Source organism: Eucyclogobius newberryi, unplaced genomic scaffold, assembly GCF_026437365.1.
Source record: "Eucyclogobius newberryi isolate DKJ021-1_F unplaced genomic scaffold, fEucNew1.0.hap1 SCAF_15, whole genome shotgun sequence".
NCBI lineage: Eukaryota > Metazoa > Chordata > Actinopteri > Gobiiformes > Gobiidae > Eucyclogobius > Eucyclogobius newberryi.
The window spans coordinates 32,188,738-32,208,254 of NW_027315779.1; the positions used below are offsets into that span (position 1 = coordinate 32,188,738).

The 19,517-nt window shown below is 47.6% G+C and overlaps 2 protein-coding genes across 2 annotated transcripts in view; both read left to right on the plus strand.

Moving 5' to 3' along the window:
- Window positions 1-2,495: 2,495 nt before the first annotated feature.
- The window catches only part of ccdc15 (coiled-coil domain containing 15), a 123,959-nt gene continuing 106,937 nt past the window's right edge, over window positions 2,496-19,517 (plus strand). The window contains exon 1 of the mRNA XM_072447003.1: window positions 2,496-2,508. The gene's annotated coding sequence lies outside the window, so the exon portion shown is untranslated. The remainder of the gene's footprint in view (window positions 2,509-19,517) is intronic.
- kcnj15 (potassium inwardly rectifying channel subfamily J member 15) lies at window positions 14,611-18,232 on the plus strand. The gene is made up of 2 exons (XM_072447001.1): window positions 14,611-15,710; window positions 18,170-18,232. The coding sequence occupies exon 1, from the start codon at window positions 14,679-14,681 to the stop codon at window positions 15,690-15,692; it is 1,014 nt and encodes a 337-aa protein (XP_072303102.1). The 5' UTR covers window positions 14,611-14,678; the 3' UTR covers window positions 15,693-15,710; window positions 18,170-18,232.

Sequence of the window (19,517 nt, forward strand, 5' to 3'; positions counted from 1 at the left end):
CCCTTTCTTCCCACTGTCACCTCCAGCCCCACCCACAGGCTCCTTTTACAGCCGTCTGTAGTGACCTGCTCAGGGGCCCCACTGGACTCCTCCCAGGGGCCAGGAAGGACAAGAAGAGGCTGTGTGAAAGGTTCCACCCAAAGCTGACACATTTCTCCGCTGAGGGCCCTTTAGGGTTTATGTTGACACTATAAAACTATTTGAATATTCATATTTCTTGCTCTGCTCTTTCAATTATAATTTACTTTGTCTATTTTTTGTGTTTTTGTGCAGCATTTAATGTTTTGTCTTTCACTTCATAGAAGTAGTAATTTCCCCAAATACATTTTTACTCCTACTTGAGTCAATATTTGAATCACTACTACAGTACTTTTACTTGAGTAATATTATTCTGAAGTGATGTTTCTCTAAATTGAGTGCAAATGTTTGCTCTACCCACCTCAGCTCAAGCAGAAGTAGAACTCCATCTTCTGGGATGAAGTGCGGATGTGTCTGTCTGGCTGCGCTCGTACCTGTGGAAATAATCAGTCTGTGAGTTCACCTGGGGAGCCCCGATATTTTTACGTGGGCGCAGATATATTAAGAAACTGGAGACTTATTTCGGGAACATGTCCTAAGAAAAAGAAAAACGCTGCCAGGCTAGCAATGCTATATCCAAGCTAACTAGCTTCCCACCGGCGCTAGCCCCTGCGCGCCCAGACGTAGCTGGCTCAAGCTCCGCTGTTGTTCTGACTAAAGAGCTCATTCACGTGACGTCACACGAGCGCCCCCAGACTTGTTTCGCCATATTGTCCGTCCAGCTGATCGTGTTTACCACTGTGAACCATCAGCCAATTCAATACTGCCGTCTGTCTGCTACAATTTACAACGAAACACGGTTCGAAGAGGCCCAAAACCTCATTAATGATATTGGACGCTTTACTATTATCAAAATGGTGAAGGTGTATGTGGCAGTTGGGTGCAGCAACCTGGAAGATAAATGGAAAAAAGTTCTATCGGAAACCGAGAAACCCGGGAAAGAAGAGCGCGATGGACAGCTGCGATAAAACGTTCGAACTGGGAAATAAACGATCAGACTATGTAGTTGTAGCGGAGGGAGCTGACGCGGGAGCGCGGCGGAGGTAGCTTACAGCTGTTCAGCCCCGTGCAAGTGCGTGAACCCCTGGCATGCAGCCTCACGCACCGCTGCCTGCGCTGGAGCCCCAGATATATCAAGTCTATCGTGTTCCGCGCACGCTTTAGAATTAACATCAGTTTTATTCAGGCGCGTAGGCTCTTTGTTCAAAATTGGGACTTGTGAACCATGGGACCAGGGGGCTTGGATTGTAAATGTTCGGGTACGAGATATCCAAAAGAGTCGGTGATTTAGGCATCAAATATGGATCTGAGTTGATTGATCGCAGCTTTTCTAAATATCGACCTTTGTGTAGCTCATCCAAGGAGTTTGTGGAATCTGAAAGCACTGGGGCCTCCATCATTTACGTTTGAGATCACTTTCCACGCTCTGTCAGTGCAACAAGTGACGGACAAAATGGCGGCACAGTATGCGATCACGTGGTTTTGTGACGTCGGTGAATGAGCTCTATACCACGCCATCGGTCCAGCTCCAGATCAGATGCATCTGTGGAGGAGACTCGGTGACTATGGCGGCTTTACAGGAGATTACAAACACAGTGGACGGAAATGTGTGATTTGAAATCCAAGGATGGCGAGCTGGACTTCCGAGCCACAGCGGCCGCGGAGATCTCTGATCTGAAGGACACGCCTCTGCTCTGCAAACCAAAGTGGCTGGATTGACAAACCAGGTGCCTGTTTTGACAGATACACTGGACGGCCTGGAGAATCGAGAATGCAGATTGTTGGGATTCCAGAGGACTCATGAACACTTTAAAACACCTGTCACTTAAGCAATAATTTAATCAACAACCACTTATTGAATTATTATTAAATCCAACAGTCCTTTTGGGCAGCCGCCTCTCTCCGGAGCTGCTCATTGTTGCTGTGCTGCTGGAGCGAATGCCGAGGGCTGAGAAGTGCAGACGCGCACTTTACAGACTTGAGCAGAGGTCTGAGTTTGATATTATTCCCGTTGTGAGTTGTAAGAATTAACATACAGTTCAATCTGAGTGTTATGGTGGTCGTTGCTTTGTTTGATTTCTTGGTTATAATAACTTATTTGTAATACCTATAAAACGAAAGTTACGACTGTAACTACGGTTCTATGAATCCCGGATGACCGCCAGAGGTGGTGCATAAAGCACTGGATGATCATCCTTGCGCATACACAGGTAGAGATTTAATAACAAAAAGTCACCTTTGACCCCCGGTGGCTCATGTGAGTCTATATAGTCACGTGACACAGGGAGCTCAGTCCCTAGAAACCTTCTCGCAAAGCACGAGAATTCCAAGGGACCGGATGCTCTGGCGGTTATCCGGGATTCATAGAACCGTAGTTACGGTCATAACTTTCGTTCTATTTCATCCCTACTGCCAGAGGCGGTGCATAAAGCACTGGATGACGAATACCAACAGAGTCCCGAGGAATAGACAAAACCATACCTCAATGGGACGCAGAAGAGTGTTGCCGGAGAACCTCTTCCAGCGGTTGTGGAGAAACCACATTCACTCTGTAGAATCTTGCAAATGTATTCGGGGATGTCCAAGAGGCCGCCGCACAGATCACGTCCAAGGACACCCCGCTCATAGCGGCCCACGAAGTTGAGAGCCCCCTTGTGGAGTGGCACCTCACCCCGGACGGCAACGGTCGCCCTTTTCGAGCATAGGCTTCCGTGATTACATCAACAATCCAGCCCGCGAGACGCTGTTTGGACAGAGCCTGGCCCTTGCGCTGGCCGGCGAAACAAACAAACAGGCTCTCATATTTGCGTATCAATGCGGTAGCACGCGCATATGCTTCAAGCGCACGGACAGGACACAGCTGTTCGGCGGCAGATCCCGCACCAAAACGTGCAAGTTGTAGCGGCCGGTTGTGCCCCTCCGACAAAATCACCTTTGGAAAATATCCATATTCGGCCAAAGGGAAACCCCAGAGTTGTCGGGGTGCCAACGAAAACAGGAGTCTGCCACGGACAAAGCCTGGAGCTCACTCACCCGTTTCGCCGAGGCCATCGCCAGAAGGAATGCCGTCTTCATTGAAAGCCATTTAAGGTCAACCTGCGACAGAGGCTCAAATGGAGGGGATCGCAACGCCTCCAGCACCAGGGACAGGTCCCATGCCGGGACCACAGAATGGGCGGGCGGACGCAAACGCCGGGCACCCTTTAGAAAAAGGGAAATATCTTTGTTACGGCCAACCGAGAAACCATTCCACCCCACATGCCAACAAGAAATTGCAGCAATGTATACTTTCAGGGTAGATGGAGAGCGCCCCTGGCCAAGTAGCTCCTGCAGGAAAGTGAGCACCGCTGACACAGCACAATGCACTGGATCCTCACCGCTTTTGTGACACCAGGCGTCAAACAGTTTCCACTTGCAGGAATACAGAAGACAGAATACAGACTGAGCACGAGCATTGCTTATCGTGTTCCCAATCTCCCCGGCGTACCTCGAGAAGGTCAGGCTGGGCCCTGCAGCGGCCATACCCAGAGCTTCAGGCGCTCGGGATTGGGGTGCAGAATCTGACCCCCTAGTTGAGAGAGGAGATCCCTCCTGGGGGGGAGACATCTCGCTGTGCCGAGGCAGAGCCTGCGCAGCAGAGGAAACCATGTTCTCCTCGGCCAAAACGAGGCCACTAGCAGGATACTGTGGCCATCCTGAAGGACCCTGAGAAGCGTCTGATGAATCAGGGGGAATGGGGGAAATGCATAGAGCATCGTCCTGGGCCAGTCGTGAACCAGTGCGTCCTGATCCAGCGGGCTGGCCCTGTCCGCCAGCGAGAACCACAGAGGGCAGTGTGTCGTGTTGCGGGAGGCAAAAAGATCCACCTGTACCCTGCCGAAGGTCTCCCAAATGTCCCTCACCACCTCCAGCTGAAGCTGCCAGTCCCCTGGCAGCGTCCGATGGCGAGACAGGAAGTCCGCGTACACATTCTGAACCCCCGGAATGTGAACAGCGCTCAGACTAGCCCAAGTCAGGACCCGTTGTGCAATCCTGAACAGGGTCACTGACCCAGTGCCGCCCTGGTGATTTATGTGAAAAACCACACTGGTGTTGTCGGACCGTAACATGACGGCCGCGCAGGTGTTGCAAGAAATGGCGCAGCGCTAGCTCGACAGCCAAGAACTCCAGCACATTGATGTGCAGCCTGCTCTGCCTCTGGGACCATGACCCTTGCACCATCCGTGCCTGCCGTGTCGCACCCCTGCCTAGAAGGTATGCGTCGGTGTACACAACCTCCCGTCTGGAAGGAAGGGGCCCCAGAGGAACGCCGTGCGTCATGAAGGCCTCGTTCCGCCACCTGCATAGAGACACCCGGCATTGGGGAGATACGGGTAGCCGCCGCCTGTGATCCTGACCTGTGGGGTTCAGGTGTTGGCTGTTGAGCCACATCTGAAGGGGGCGCAAAGACAGCAGCCCCATAGGAACCACCGTTGCGGCCGCAGTCAGCTTGCCCAAGAGGCTTAGGAACACGACGTAGGGAAGAGAATTCCCCACGTGCCTGAGCACAGTCTTTGTATCTTGAAGCGCCTGTTCGTGGCTGGGAGCACAAATGAGCCAGTCGTCCAGATAGGGCAGAATCCGCAACCCCTGGGCCTGCAAGGGGGACAAGGCTGCAGCGACGCACCTTGTAAACACTCGAGGGGACAGAGATAGCCCGAATGGCAGGACCCTGAACCGGAAAGCAAAGTGGAGAAATTTCCAATGTGGCGGTGCAATGGGGACATGGAAATATGCATCCTTCAGGTCTACTGTTGTGAACCAGTCGCCTGGGAAGATCGCCTGGAGCACTTGTCTGACAGCCAACATCTTGAAAGGGAGCACCTTTAAAAACATATTTAGACCCCCTGAGGAATAAAAGCCCCCTGGATCCTGCAGACGATACCTTCCGGACAGCGTGGCCAGCACCCAAATGTCTGGGGAATGAGCCATCCAGTACTCCAGCTGTCCCGGGGAAAAATGTCCTACCGCCGGCCCTGTAACCGCATCTGGAGGCCCCTCGGCCCCCCGCGGGCTTGTGGGGGCGACGGCCGGGTTGTGAGGAACGGGACGCACGGGACGGACGAAACCCAAACCTTGGGGCCTGTTGCAAGTCCGAGCCATGAACGGGGGAGTGATGGGCGGTGGTGCGTACCTCCGTGAAGAAACGGGAGGGGCAGCCTTAGCCGGTCGATGAGACCCCCGCCAACTGTTGCTGTGTACCGCAAGCCTGGGCCGTGCGCTCTAGAGCCTCCAGGGCGGCCGGGCCAAATAGTTCTCCAGGAAGAACTGGAACACCCCTCAAGGTCTTCCTACAGGCCTCAGAGAGCGGAGACTGTGCCAGCCATACTTGGCGGCGAGCTTGAACTAATGTAGAGAGCAGATGCCCTAGTTCCCTTGACATGAGGGCGAAAGCCAGCAAGGAGGCATCAACAAGCCCATGTGTTGGTTGGTCCACCGGCACCGTCTCAAGGGCCTAGCATCAAATGAGACAAGGAGTTCCCAATGCGACCCATACGAGCTCCCATGTCATACGCCTTGCACAGAAGGTCGTCTGTAACCTGGCACTGTGGTTGTGGACACCGGGCATTAGTCCGTAAAGTCTCCTCTGGACGGACGACGAGGGAGGCAATAGCCAGCTCCACTGCCGGCATATGTCCCAGGCCAAGCTTCTGAGGATCCTGCGTCAGTGCCAAGACCCTGCCATCTGAAGTAGGCCTTGAAAATGCTTTTGGGTCTGTCCAACAGGCATGCAGTTCCTTGATGAACTCCTCCGAGGGAGGAACTGTAAAAGTGGGACGCTGCAGCCTGGCGCCGAAAGAAGGCGCTAGAGGGTGCCGCCTCATCCCGCGGAACATCCAGCTTTAAGCAGGAAAGTGCGGTCCGTAAAGCCGCTGTGACAGTGTCATCACTGTCGGCCTGAGAGCCGGCAGAGGCCAGTGAGCCAGATTCTGAAACTCTGGAGCTCAGAAGGTCAGACTCCAGCTGAAACTGCGTGTCTGAAGCAGCCACAGATATGACGTCATCATATACTGAGGCTGTGCCATGCCCCTCATGCCGTTGTGCCACCACCCGACTGGCATCAGTCTGGAGAGTCTGGATAACTGCCCGCAATGAGCCAGTTCAGATGTCAGCGTGCTCACTTGCGCCGCTAACTTCCCAGGGCCCTTTTTTTTTTTAAACTGGGGGCCGCCTTGAGTAGCCGTGGACGGCGCTTGCGGCCCCCAGTCTGGCCAGCCGGTAATTGACTCGTAGGCGCCACAAACAACCAGTCTGAAGCGTCCTCGAAAGCAGCCAGACGCGCACAGACCGGGGCATAACTGAAAAGTTGGCGCAAGCATTGTAGGAGAGTGCCTCCCGAAGATGATCCACTCCAAGACAAGCAGGGCAGAGATCATGCCCATCGTCAGGCTGCAGCGGCGCCAGGCAGGATCGGCAACACAGGGACTCCAGCATGATATGACCGGAGACAAATAGAGTCGGGTCGAGTGGAACGCCACTAGCGACTCTAAGATATAAAACCTCTACCCCGGTAAGAGGGGCGCAGCGGGGTCAGGTCGAGCAGTGAACGCCACTAATGACCCAATGTAAACACAAAACCAGCTACAGGAACAACCAGGTCGAGCCGAAAACGCCACCAATGGTGTGTAACCGGCTGAAAACAAAGCAGTTCTGAACTAATGACCCGAACACCGCTATAGTTAGAACATAAAGCCACGTGGCTGTATCTGTAAACCAAAACAAACGGCTTTAGCACGGATAAACACAAAACCGGGTACAATTGTACGGGTTAAAATCTACCGAGCACATGGCTACAGCGAAATGCATTAAAGGGGTACTTACCAGTTGTAGACAACAACGTAAATATACCTCCTCATTTCAACATGTCCGACAGGAGGGCGAGCGAACTCGCTGCACCGACTGTACCACAGTCACAGGGCTAACAGGGCTAACAGGCTACAAGCGGCAAAACCAACCAAACTTTGTGGGACACTACAATATATTAGCCGAACAACCACATATACAACCTGCGAGAAGGTCTCTAGGGACTGAGCTCCCGGTGTCACGTGACTATATAGACTCACGTGAGCCACCGGGGGTCAAAGGTCAGTAGGGATTGAAATAGAACTCCTGTGGCTCCAATACAAAGGATTCTTTCAACACATCAAATCTTTTACAATCATGTGAAAAACCTTTATACCGTTTGTTAACCAGACTTTAAATCTCAAATCTGTGCTGTTAGGTGAAAAACCTTGGTCATAAGCCATCCAGTTTAAGATTTTAACATATTTGTTTAGGTTATATATTTTGATTCATTCTTTTCATGTTGTAAATGTAGCAAAGTGGACTGGCTCGTTCACTATTTGACTCTATTTTGTACACTGTTTACATACACACATTACCAACAACGCCAGCTGAGGTTCTGGCTCAGGACCAATCTAAGGCACGTTCGTTGTTGGAACAACAGAGGCAAGGTTTAAGTTAATGACAATTTATTAATACAATCGTCGATGGTTTCACAGCCCGTTGTTTTCATACGTAATTAGACATTAGGGTTATGATCTCTCTCCCGATATCACTCCTAGATTATTTATTAATTTACAAAATGTATTATTTATAGGTTTACCAGTACTTTGTGAGCTTGAGAAATTCAATATTGGCTGAACAAGCAAGTTTCTCTCTCTCTTTCCCTCTCCTTTTTTGAATTTATTTTTTTAAATACAGTATTGTGTAAAACACATACTTTGAAAACATACAACTACAGTAGGTGGCGAAAACACCTAAGAAGAAGTTAGATATAGCACTACAGTAGGTAAATGCACCTTTTCAGTTGGCTGCCAACCGCCATTAAAAGTAACAGAAGATGTAAGTTCCTGTCTACACCACAGTCAAGGGTTCCCTCAGAGTGGTTTGCAATCAGATCTACAACTTTAGTATAGAACGTGCGGTCGCTTCCTGGAGGAGCCTATATATTGATCAAAGTAAACACATTTCCATTAATATTTCTTTTTCACCAATACAAATCTGCCAAAGGCTTGAGATCAAGATAGCCACACCCCTCTTATGTTTGCCCCTGTATGAGGAATAGTAAAGTCTGTTATATCCAATTGTATTCAATTATTGATGTTTTAAGTCGTTGAAATGGGTTTCTTGTAGGTATATAATATAAATGTACTCTTTTCTCGTCTCTGTCAATATCTTTGACCGCTTAATTAAACCCAATATGCCGTCAACTTTAAAAGACGCTTTTCGTAATTTTTCAGATGCTCTTGTATTAACCATGTTGAAATCATTCTTGTAAATCTGCTTCAAACACAACACACAAAAATAGGAACCACAACAACCTAACTCAATAGAGCAAATAAAATGCAAAAAAAGAAAAAAGAGCTGACACAGACTGATCCAAAACGTGGTCAGAGGGTGAAGAGAAAACCATTTCCGAGGTTTAAACAAATATAGAACACTGAATAAACAACAGAAACAAAACAAGACCTGAGAGAGAACAATAGTCACAAATAAAATCAGTCGACATCCAACAAAAACATACAAACTAAGGTAGGCTGTCCCACGTTGCCCAAATTTGTCCATTTTCAAATTGAGTCTTACTGTGACTTTTTTTCAATTTTGCATATGTCCATTATATTGTTGGTCCAGTCACTGATTGTCGGACACTTTGTGTCATCCATTTTTTGTGAGTGCCTTTTTTGCTGCTGCCATGAGGTAACTGCTTATTGTGTCCATGGCAGAGGTTCTGAGGCCCAAGTACACCACTAATCCAGTGGTGATGGTGATGTCATAAATTGTCTATAAAACTTTAAAAAAAGCAACAAGACAAGACACATGAATGTGGTTTGCCTCGGGAATTCTGTTGGAAAAGTGTGTCTGGTTTCTATATAAGCCCATGTCAAAGTGCCCATTACTCACAGGGAAATGCAGACTGTTGGAGAGGATGTGGCAGCAGGAGACAGACTGTTGGAGAGGATGTGGCGGCAGGAGGCAGGCTGTTGGAGAGGATGTGGCAGCAGGAGGCAGACTGTTGGAGAGGATGTGGCGGCAGGAGGCAGGCTGTTGGAGAGGATGTGGCAGCAGGAGGCAGGCTGTTGGAGAGGATGTGGCAGCAGGAGGCAGACTGTTGGAGAGGATGTGGCAGCAGGAGGCAGGCTGTTGGAGAGGATGTGGCAGCAGGAGGCAGGCTGTTGGAGAGGATGTGGCAGCAGGAGGCAGACTGTTGGAGAGGATGTGGCAGCAGGAGGCAGACTGTTGGAGAGGATGTGGAAGCAGGAGGCAGACTGTTGGAGAGGATGTGGCAGCAGGAGGCAGACTGTTGGAGAGGATGTGGCAGCAGGAGCAGACTGTTGGAGAGGATGTGGCAGCAGGAGGCAGACTGTTGGAGAGGATGTGGAAGCAGGAGGCAGACTGTTGGAGAGGATGTGGCAGCAGGAGGCAGACTGTTGGAGAGGATGTGGCAGCAGGAGACAAACCACTATCATGTGTTTTGGGGTTGTCCTTTTGTTCACAAGTTCAGACTGAGATCTACAACGCCTTACAATTTATGAAATCACCATCCACTGGATTTCAGGACTTTGTGTTTGGACCTCAGGACTCTGTATTTGGACCTCAGGACTCTGTATTTGGACCTCAGGACTCTGTATTTGGACCTCAGGACTCTGTGTTTGGACCTCAGGACTCTGTATTTGGACCTCAGGACTCTGTGTTTGGACCTCAGGACTCTGTGTTTGGACCTCAGGACTCTGTGTTTGGGCCTCAGGACTCTGTGTTTGGACCTCAGGACTCTGTATTTGGACCTCAGGACTCTGTATTTGGACCTCAGGACTCTGTGTTTGGACCTCAGGACTCTGTATTTGGACCTCAGGACTCTGTGTTTGGACCTCAGGACTCTGTATTTGGACCTCAGGACTTTGTGTTTGGACCTCAGGACTCTGTGTTTGGACCTCAGGACTCTGTGTTTGGACCTCAGGACTCTGTATTTGGACCTCAGGACTCTGTATTTGGGCCTCAGGACTCTGCATTTGGGCCTCAGGACTCTGTATTTGGACCTCAGGACTCTGTGTTTGGACCTCAGGACTCTGTATTTGGACCTCAGGACTCTGTATTTGGACTTCAGGACTCTGTATTTGGGCCTCAGGACTCTGTATTTGGACCTCAGGACTCTGTGTTTGGACCTCAGGACTCTGTGTTTGGACCTCAGGACTCTGTGTTTGGACCTCAGGACTCTGTATTTGGACCTCAGGACTCTGTATTTGGGCCTCAGGACTCTGTGTTTGGGCCTCAGGACTCTGTATTTGGGCCTCAGGACTCTGTGTTTGGGCCTCAGGACTCTGTATTTGGGCCTCAGGACTCTGTGTTTGGGCCTCAGGACTCTGTGTTTGGGCCTCAGGACTCTGTATTTGGGCCTCAGGACTCTGTGTTTGGGCCTCAGGACTCTGTATTTGGGCCTCAGGACTCTGTGTTTGGGCCTCAGGACTCTGTATTTGGGCCTCAGGACTCCTGCCATGGACACAACCAGCAACACTCCTGCATCCTCCTGGCTGCAGCAAAATGCACACAAAATGCACCGACGATCTAGGACTGGATTATCATTCTACTGGACATTCGTAAAATGGAAGAAATTACATTCGGAAATGGATAAATGTAATAGACTTTGGACTAAATGGGACGATTTCTTTGGGTTTTATGTGCCATGAGAAGTTGATCGGCGGCGAACTTCCATCTCTGTAGGACCTGTACGTTTCCAGGGCTCTGGGACGAGCAGGTCAGATCACAGCTGACCCTTCTCGGACTATTTGAGCACCTTCCCTCAGGCAGGAGGCCACTCCCCTCAGGCAGGAGGCCACTCCCCACAGGCAGGAGGCCACTCCCCTCAGGCAGGAGGCCACTCCCCTCAGGCAGGAGGCCACTCCCCTCAGGCAGGAGGTTACGGTCCATCAGCACCAGAACCTCCCGTCACAAGAGCAGTTTCTTTCCCTCTGCAGATGGACTCATGAACACTGCCTAAGCACCTTATACCCACTGCACTGTCACTTCTTATTGCACTACTACATAACTTTATACTTTATATTTTATCATGTACATATCATGCCGTTCAGTATTAATTGTTCAATGTTTTGTTGTTTGTGTTGCATTGAATCACCAGAACAAGTTCTATGTCTGTGAATTTTAAGATAAGATAAGATATTCCTTTATTGTCCCACACGGGGAAATTTCACAATTTCCCCATTTCATAATCATTTATTCATTGACAAAAGGCAATAAACCCTATTCTGATTCTGATTCTGATTTTCTCTTCTTTTGCTTTGTTTGCACTACTGTTTCTGACGTTTCTGTCTGTTCTCTCTTTGGTCTTGTTTTTCTTTCAATGTTTTTCTTTCATTTTTCCAACAGAATTCTCTCCAATTTCTCAGATTTAGTGCTCCTCCACTGAGATGTACATATACTTTCCCATTAATCTTCATTCAGGACAAAATTACCTTCTCTTTTCTTTTCATTTGAATGTAATTAGTATAGTGGCTGCCTAAATTGTTAATACGTTTGTATAATTTAGATATTATTTCCTTTTAAAGATCTGATTTATAAGCTTGTAATAACTCCTTATTTGTAATAACCTATGCAAGTCCAAAAAAGTCAAAAAGTTATTTCAACATATCAAAGCTTTTCATGTGATTTTCCTGTACAATCTGATCAAAAATCTTTATACATTTAGTTATCCAGACTTTAAATCAAATCTGTGCTATTCGAAAGAGCACAGATTGCACATAAATGTACGGAATGGAAATTAACAAATCATTGCAGACTGTTTTTGACACCAGCATCTCAGAACTATGTATCTGGGCCTCAGAACCCCTAACACAATAAATGGATACTTCTGAAACATACTGGCGGCCGGCAAAAAGACAATAACAAAAAAATGGATGACACAAACTACAGCGACGATTAACAATTGGACCGACATAATAACTGACAATGGGAAAAAATCACACATGGACTCAACCTGGAAAGAGACAAATTTGAAAGAAAACGGACTCAACAGGACTTTTATTTTAAACCTCATGTGCTTGAACCTTTTCTTTTTCTTGGATGATTTATTTTTCTGTGTCTGTTTCTGTCTGTTTTGTCTTTTTTAATTTTGAAAAAATATATTATAATAAATATAGCCGCAAGCGGCAATGATCGGCCCTCGCCACGCCGCCGCCGCCGCCACGCCACAAGAGGAGGGGGCGCTAACGTGCCCCAATTTTCCTTTTAATACACCTACTGCTGAATCGGTGACGCTGTCGCGTCTTCTTCCCTTTGCTTTACATATGAAGGGAAAAGTTTGCTCCGCCGCACAAAGTCTGTAGCTCTTAGAATACATTTTTTTATAACTTTTGTCAGCATGTTCACATTTCAGAGATTTGGCAATTGTCCCATTGGAATAACATGGGAGGTAACAAATGTGACATAGGTCCCATTGAATTATTTTTATTGGCATCCTAAATAGAATTTTGTGCAAAATTTGATACATTTTGGGAGAACTAAATTTTGTGGTCCCCATTCAAAAAGCTTTTTTATTTTAAATTCTTGGCAAAATGTGCAGCTTTGCTGCACAGAGACCGTGATTCTCAGAATAAAAATGTGGATAACTTTTGATGGTCCACCCCTGAAGATGAGTCTCACTAAATTTGATAACGCCTTGGGAGGAGTTTGTAAAAGTATAAAGTGTCAACATTTCCCCATTGGAATAACATGGGAGGTTTCTGTCATCGCTACGGCTACGCCGTAACAAATATGACATGGGTCTCTTTGACTTTTTTGATCGAGATGCCAAAATGGAATTTTCTCTCGCCAGCTTGTGGCGCTCGGGCCTAATAATAATAATAAAGTTGCACCTACACACACCAAATTTTACAATCTGGGACTTATTTTTACCATCGTACAGAAGGATTTGTTCATATGTAATTCCGAGCCTGATTTACTGTCTTCTACCATTTGGACGAAGGTTTGTGACGCCTCGAATGAAGATCAAGTGAGGCCTTACATCCCTTGTCACACGTAGTATTCAGCTGCTCAATAAACTCTCACCCGAGTACTCTGCTTTATATATTACTGTATATGTCGCCTATCTGTTCAGTCCCTGTGTGTTTTCATATACCCTGTGTAATACTTTAGATGCTCTCATGTGCAAGACAAAGGAAAGACGAGGTTTCATTCATTCATTTTTTCAAGTTTTCAAGTTTTCAAATTCAAATACTAAATACGATTTCCAAAAGCCCCTGTTTCTTGCATCTAATGTAAAATAACAAAATTATGCAGAAAATATAATCCTGGTTCTATCATTTTTTTGATTTATTTAGTGGTTTAGTCCTGTTTTGGGATTTGGAGTGAACCTGCGCTGTGATTGGCTCAAGGTGCGGTTTCTGGGCGGTCCTTACACAGGGAGGGAGGGGAGGCAGGGCAGGGGGGGTGAGTTGTTGTGCAGGTGCGGGGGCCGGGCCAGTACTTCTTATTCACAGGTTTGGAAACTTTGCTGTGGACTTCAGTCTGTGGCAAAGAACCAGCATCATCGGCACGCGAGGAGAACGAGCCTGAGACCAGAGGTACACTCACCTGTTCACCGCTTTACCTGTTCACCTATTTTATCTTTTCACCTCTTTGCCCTGTTCATTTGTTCAGAACTTTGAGTAATTTATTTAGTTCTAAAGCTGAACGTTGGAGCAGTGGTTTTGTGGACACACTGAATCCTCGGTTAGTCAGTTGTAGTTTAACCTTATCAGACGAGTCAACTGTTAATATGTAATGGGAGGAAGAAGGCGTGGAAGGAGTGACTGCACTGTTTTGAAGGACATCTGTCTGACGTTTGGCATTTTGAGCTTTGTGATTATTCTTAAGCCTATTTTATTTTTGTCTGAATGACCGACTAACCATTTTTTAAATATAATCTCATGTTTGATGTATTATATCTAATGTAAAATACTTTTCACCGTTCAAAAATAGAATATTTTGTTCTAACTTGTAAATTAATATGGCAACTGTTCTTTTTCCATGTTATTACTTTGAACATTCTAAATCATTGGATTACATAAATATTAGATGTTGTTACGACAAAAGTTTGTATTTATGAATGCGTTCTATCTTCTAGAGTCATAATTCTCTAAATCCATGGGTCTCAGTATGATGAAATTAAGGCCATAGCGATTAACAAATTAAAACTAAATATTGAATCTTTATAATGAGAAAACCTCCTCAACATGTTACATATAGGAAGCTGAAACCCATGACATTTATCCTAATTACTACTAATTATGATTCACTTTTATGGTATTTTTCCTGCAGCGCTTTGAAATGGTTTTATTTTCAAATGTCAACAGCATTTGACAAAGTAAAAAAGAGAAACAAATGTAGATATTTAAATTACACATAAATAACAATGAGGAGCATTATGTAAAAACAAGAAAGCTGAAATTTGATTTGGAAAAGACTTCATATGGAACTAACCGGACTGTGCTCTTCTGCAGTTTAGCTTGTACGTGCGATGCCAGTGAAAGCTCCCTGACCCTGCGCTAGCGTGAGAGTCCAAAGACAAGATGGCAGCGGGGAAGGTGGTCCAGAGGCGGATCGTGTCCAAGGATGGCCACAACAATGTGCGCATCGACAACGTGGAGGGCATGGTCAAGCTGTACCTGCATGACCTGTGGACCACGGTGGTGGACATGAAGTGGCGGTACAAGCTCACCCTGTTTGCCTCCACCTTCGTACTCACCTGGTTCATCTTCGGCGTCATCTTCTATGTCATCGGCATCGGCAACGGGGACATGGAGGAGCCAGGCCTGAGCTCCAACCATTCCAGCTGCGTCCAGAACGTGCACACGCTCACCGGGGCCTTCCTCTTCTCGCTGGAGTCGCAAACCACCATCGGCTATGGCTTCCGCTACATCTCCGAGGAGTGTCCCTTGGCCATCTTCACCCTGGTGGTACAGTTGGTCATCACGGGCCTCGCTGAGATCTTTGTGACTGGGGCGTTCCTGGCCAAACTGGCGCGTCCCAAGAAGCGTGCCGAGACCATCAAGTTTAGCCAGGTGGCGGTAGTGTGCAAACACCGGGGCCAGCGCTGCCTGATGCTGCGCGTGGCCAACATGAGGAAGAGTCTGCTCATCCAGTGCCAGCTGACAGGCAAGCTCCTGCACTCCAGCGTCACCGAGGAAGGCGAGAAGACCCAGGTGCACCAGAGCTCGGTGGACTTCTACATGGACTCCAGCGGCGAGTGTCCCTTCCTCATCCTGCCGCTCACCTTCTACCACGTCCTGGACCAGAACAGCCCATTGTCCCGGCTCAGCGCTGAGTCTCTGTCTACGGCGAACTTCGAGCTGCTGGTCACGCTCAATGCCACCATGGAGTCTACAGCGGCCACATGCCAGAGCCGCACCTCCTTTGTGCCCCAAGAGATCCTCTGGGGGTACGAGTTCAAGCCCGTCCTATTCAGCACTGGGACTGGACGCTATGTGGCAGACTTCAGCTTCTTTGACAAGGTGCAGGTTTCCAGCAGCGAGCCCCTGAGCAGCATGGACAAGCTGAAGCAGGAGGACCTGAAGGCTGTGTGACATGTCATGTCTGTGTGTGTGACGTGTCTGTGTGTGTGACGTGTCTGTGTGTGTGACATGTCTGTGTGTGTGACATGTCATGTCTGTGTGTGTGACGTGTCTGTGTGTGTGACATGTCTGTGTGTGTGACATGTCATGTCTGTGTGTGTGACATGTCATGTCTGTGTGTGTGACGTGTCTGTGTGTGTGACATGTCTGTGTGTGTGACATGTCATGTCTGTGTGTGTGACATGTCATGTCTGTGTGTGTGACATGTCATGTCTGTGTGTGTGACGTGTCTGTGTGTGTGACGTGTCTGTGTGTGTGACATGTCTGTGTGTGTGACATGTCATGTCTGTGTGTGTGACGTGTCTGTGTGTGTGACATGTCTGTGTGTGTGACATGTCATGTCTGTGTGTGTGACGTGTCTGTGTGTGTGACATGTCTGTGTGTGTGACATGTCATGTCTGTGTGTGTGACGTGTCTGTGTGTGTGACATGTCTGTGTGTGTGACATGTCTCTGTGTGTGTGACATGTCTGTGTGTGTGAAGTGTCTGTGTGTGTGACATGTCTGTGTGTGTGACGTGTCTGTGTGTGTGACGTGTCTGTGTGTGTGACGTGTCTGTGTGTGTGACATGTCATGTCTGTGTGTGTGACGTGTCTGTGTGTGTGACATGTCTGTGTGTGTGACATGTCTGTGTGTGTGACATGTCATGTCTGTGTGTGTGACGTGTCTGTGTGTGTGACATGTCTGTGTGTGTGACATGTCTGTGTGTGTGACATGTCTGTGTGTGTGACGTGTCTGTGTGTGTGACGTGTCTGTGTGTGTGACATGTCTGTGTGTGTGACATGTCTGTGTGTGTGACATGTCATGTCTGTGTGTGTGACGTGTCTGTGTGTGTGACGTGTCTGTGTGTGTGACGTGTCTGTGTGTGTGACGTGTCTGTGTGTGTGACATGTCTGTGTGTGTGACATGTCTGTGTGTGTGACATGTCTGTGTGTGTGACATGTCTGTGTGTGTGACATGTCATGTCTGTGTGTGTGACGTGTCTGTGTGTGTGACGTGTCTGTGTGTGTGACGTGTCTGTGTGTGTGACGTGTCTGTGTGTGTGACATGTCTGTGTGTGTGTGACATGTCTGTGTGTGTGACATGTCTGTGTGTGTGTGACGTGTCTGTGTGTGTGTGACGTGTCTGTGTGTGTGACGTGTCTGTGTGTGTGACGTGTCTGTGTGTGTGACGTGTCTGTGTGTGTGTGACGTGTCTGTGTGTGTGACGTGTCTGTGTGTGTGTGACGTGTCTGTGTGTGTGACATGTCTGTGTGTGTGTGACGTGTCTGTGTGTGTGACGTGTCTGTGTGTGTGACATGTCTGTGTGTGTGTGTGACGTGTCTGTGTGTGTGACGTGTCTGTGTGTGTGACGTGTCTGTGTGTGTGTGACGTGTCTGTGTGTGTGACGTGTCTGTGTGTGTGTGACGTGTCTGTGTGTGTGACATGTCTGTGTGTGTGTGACGTGTCTGTGTGTGTGACGTGTCTGTGTGTGTGACATGTCTGTGTGTGTGTGTGACGTGTCTGTGTGTGTGACGTGTCTGTGTGTGTGACGTGTCTGTGTGTGTGACATGTCTGTGTGTGTGTGACATGTCTGTGTGTGTGACGTGTCTGTGTGTGTGACGTGTCTGTGTGTGTGACGTGTCTGTGTGTGTGACGTGTCTGTGTGTGTGACGTGTCTGTGTGTGTGACGTGTCTGTGTGTTTGACGTGTCTGTGTGTGTGACGTGTCTGTGTGTGTGACGTGTCTGTGTGTGTGACATGTCTGTGTGTGTGTGACGTGTCTGTGTGTGTGACGTGTCTGTGTGTGTGTGACGTGTCTGTGTGTGTGACGTGTCTGTGTGTGTGTGACGTGTCTGTGTGTGTGACATGTCTGTGTGTGTGTGACGTGTCTGTGTGTGTGACGTGTCTGTGTGTGTGACATGTCTGTGTGTGTGTGACGTGTCTGTGTGTGTGACGTGTCTGTGTGTGTGACGTGTCTGTGTGTGTGACGTGTCTGTGTGTGTGACATGTCTGTGTGTGTGACATGTCTGTGTGTGTGACGTGTCTGTGTGTGTGACGTGTCTGTGTGTGTGACGTGTCTGTGTGTGTGACGTGTCTGTGTGTGTGACGTGTCTGTGTGTGTGACGTGTCTGTGTGTGTGACGTGTCTGTGTGTGTGACGTGTCTGTGTGTGTGACGTGTCTGTGTGTGTGACGTGTCTGTGTGTGTGACATGTCTGTGTGTGTGACGTGTCTGTGTGTGTGACGTGTCTGTGTGTGTGACGTGTCTGTGTGTGTGACATGTCTGTGTGTGTGACATGTCTGTGTGTGTGACGTGTCTGTGTGTGTGACGTGTCTGTGTGTGTGACATGTCTGTGTGTGTGACGTGTCTGTGTGTGTGACGTGTCTGTGTGTGTGACGTGTCTGTGTGTTTGACGTGTCTGTGTGTGTGACATGTCTGTGTGTGTGGCTAGATGTGGGACATGTCTTTTGTTCTGTCCATGTTTGTGTAGAGTGAATAAAGCCGATTGTAAGTGTCTTGTTGCTGGGTGTCTGGGGGCTGGGAAGGTGTTGTGGAAACAGATCTCTGTGTCTCCTCTAAACAATAGATCAGCACTTTCACCTGCGTGCGGGCCCCTGGATCCTGGCCCCCATGGCTCCTCCCCATGTCACTCCTTCACTCAGGTCATGAGCCCCCAAAACTGAATGTCATTACTGAACATTACCTATATTACATATTGGTTTGTTAAATACTAAATATGATTTAGTATAGTTTTATAGCCAAAATGAGTGTAATAATGCAATTGTGGTGACAAATAAAAAGTGATGTAGTAATTTATATTTATAATAGTATTGTGATTTCAATCCGATACCGAGTTTTGTAATAAAATGCATTAAAGATTTTAGCATTGCACTTATCTTTGCTCCAGCCCAGCACAGATGTAAAATGAAATATTCGATAAATTTTATACTGTTTATGCTTTTTGATGGATCAGTCAGTGTTGATTCTTGTTCCTATCCAGACCAGACTAGACTGGTTAGTGGTGCACTTTGTGACTTCCATGGAGTTATTGCTTTGCTTGGACAATATGGAACTAAACAAACTCTAAAATACATATGAAAACACCACCTATAACAAAAACAAATCATAATGTCTAAAATGTATGTTAAAAAAATGGTGCAAAAGCTAAAAGCTCTTCAAACCCAGGACCTCCACATGACCCCCAGAGTGAAGGTCACGGGCCCTCTTCATGAAACCGACCAGCTAGTTCCAGTTACCTTAAAAATGCAGAGTCTTCTAAAATAAATCAATACAAGGGAGATCCAGATGCATAATCACAGCAGCATTTTAAGACCTTAAACGTACGTACGTTCCATGTAAACACTTCAGCTGGAGACATCTATAAAATAAGTGCTTTTGTCTCTAAGCTAATGCTAACATACAACGAATGTAATCAATGATGTTCAAATAAAACTACAAACTGAACTAACCTGTTTAGAAAAAAACAGTTTGCATTCTATGTACTTTCATCAGGTTTGTGTGTATTATACTTGAGTACCAAACCTGCCCCTGCCTGAACTGAGCAGGGCCTGAACACCAGGGGCCACAGGGGGCGCTAGAGTCTATGTCGATGTGTCCTTTGGCAAGACACTCCACTCTTTACCTCAAAAAGTGCTTTGAAGGAGGAAAAGTGCAATAGAAATACTCTGTAACAATAATAATGTTAGCCTTTAGCTTTGATACAGAAACACTTTTATAAAGGTGTAGATTTCCTCCAGTGACATATTTACATGCTTCGTAAAAGTCTTAACCTACTGCCA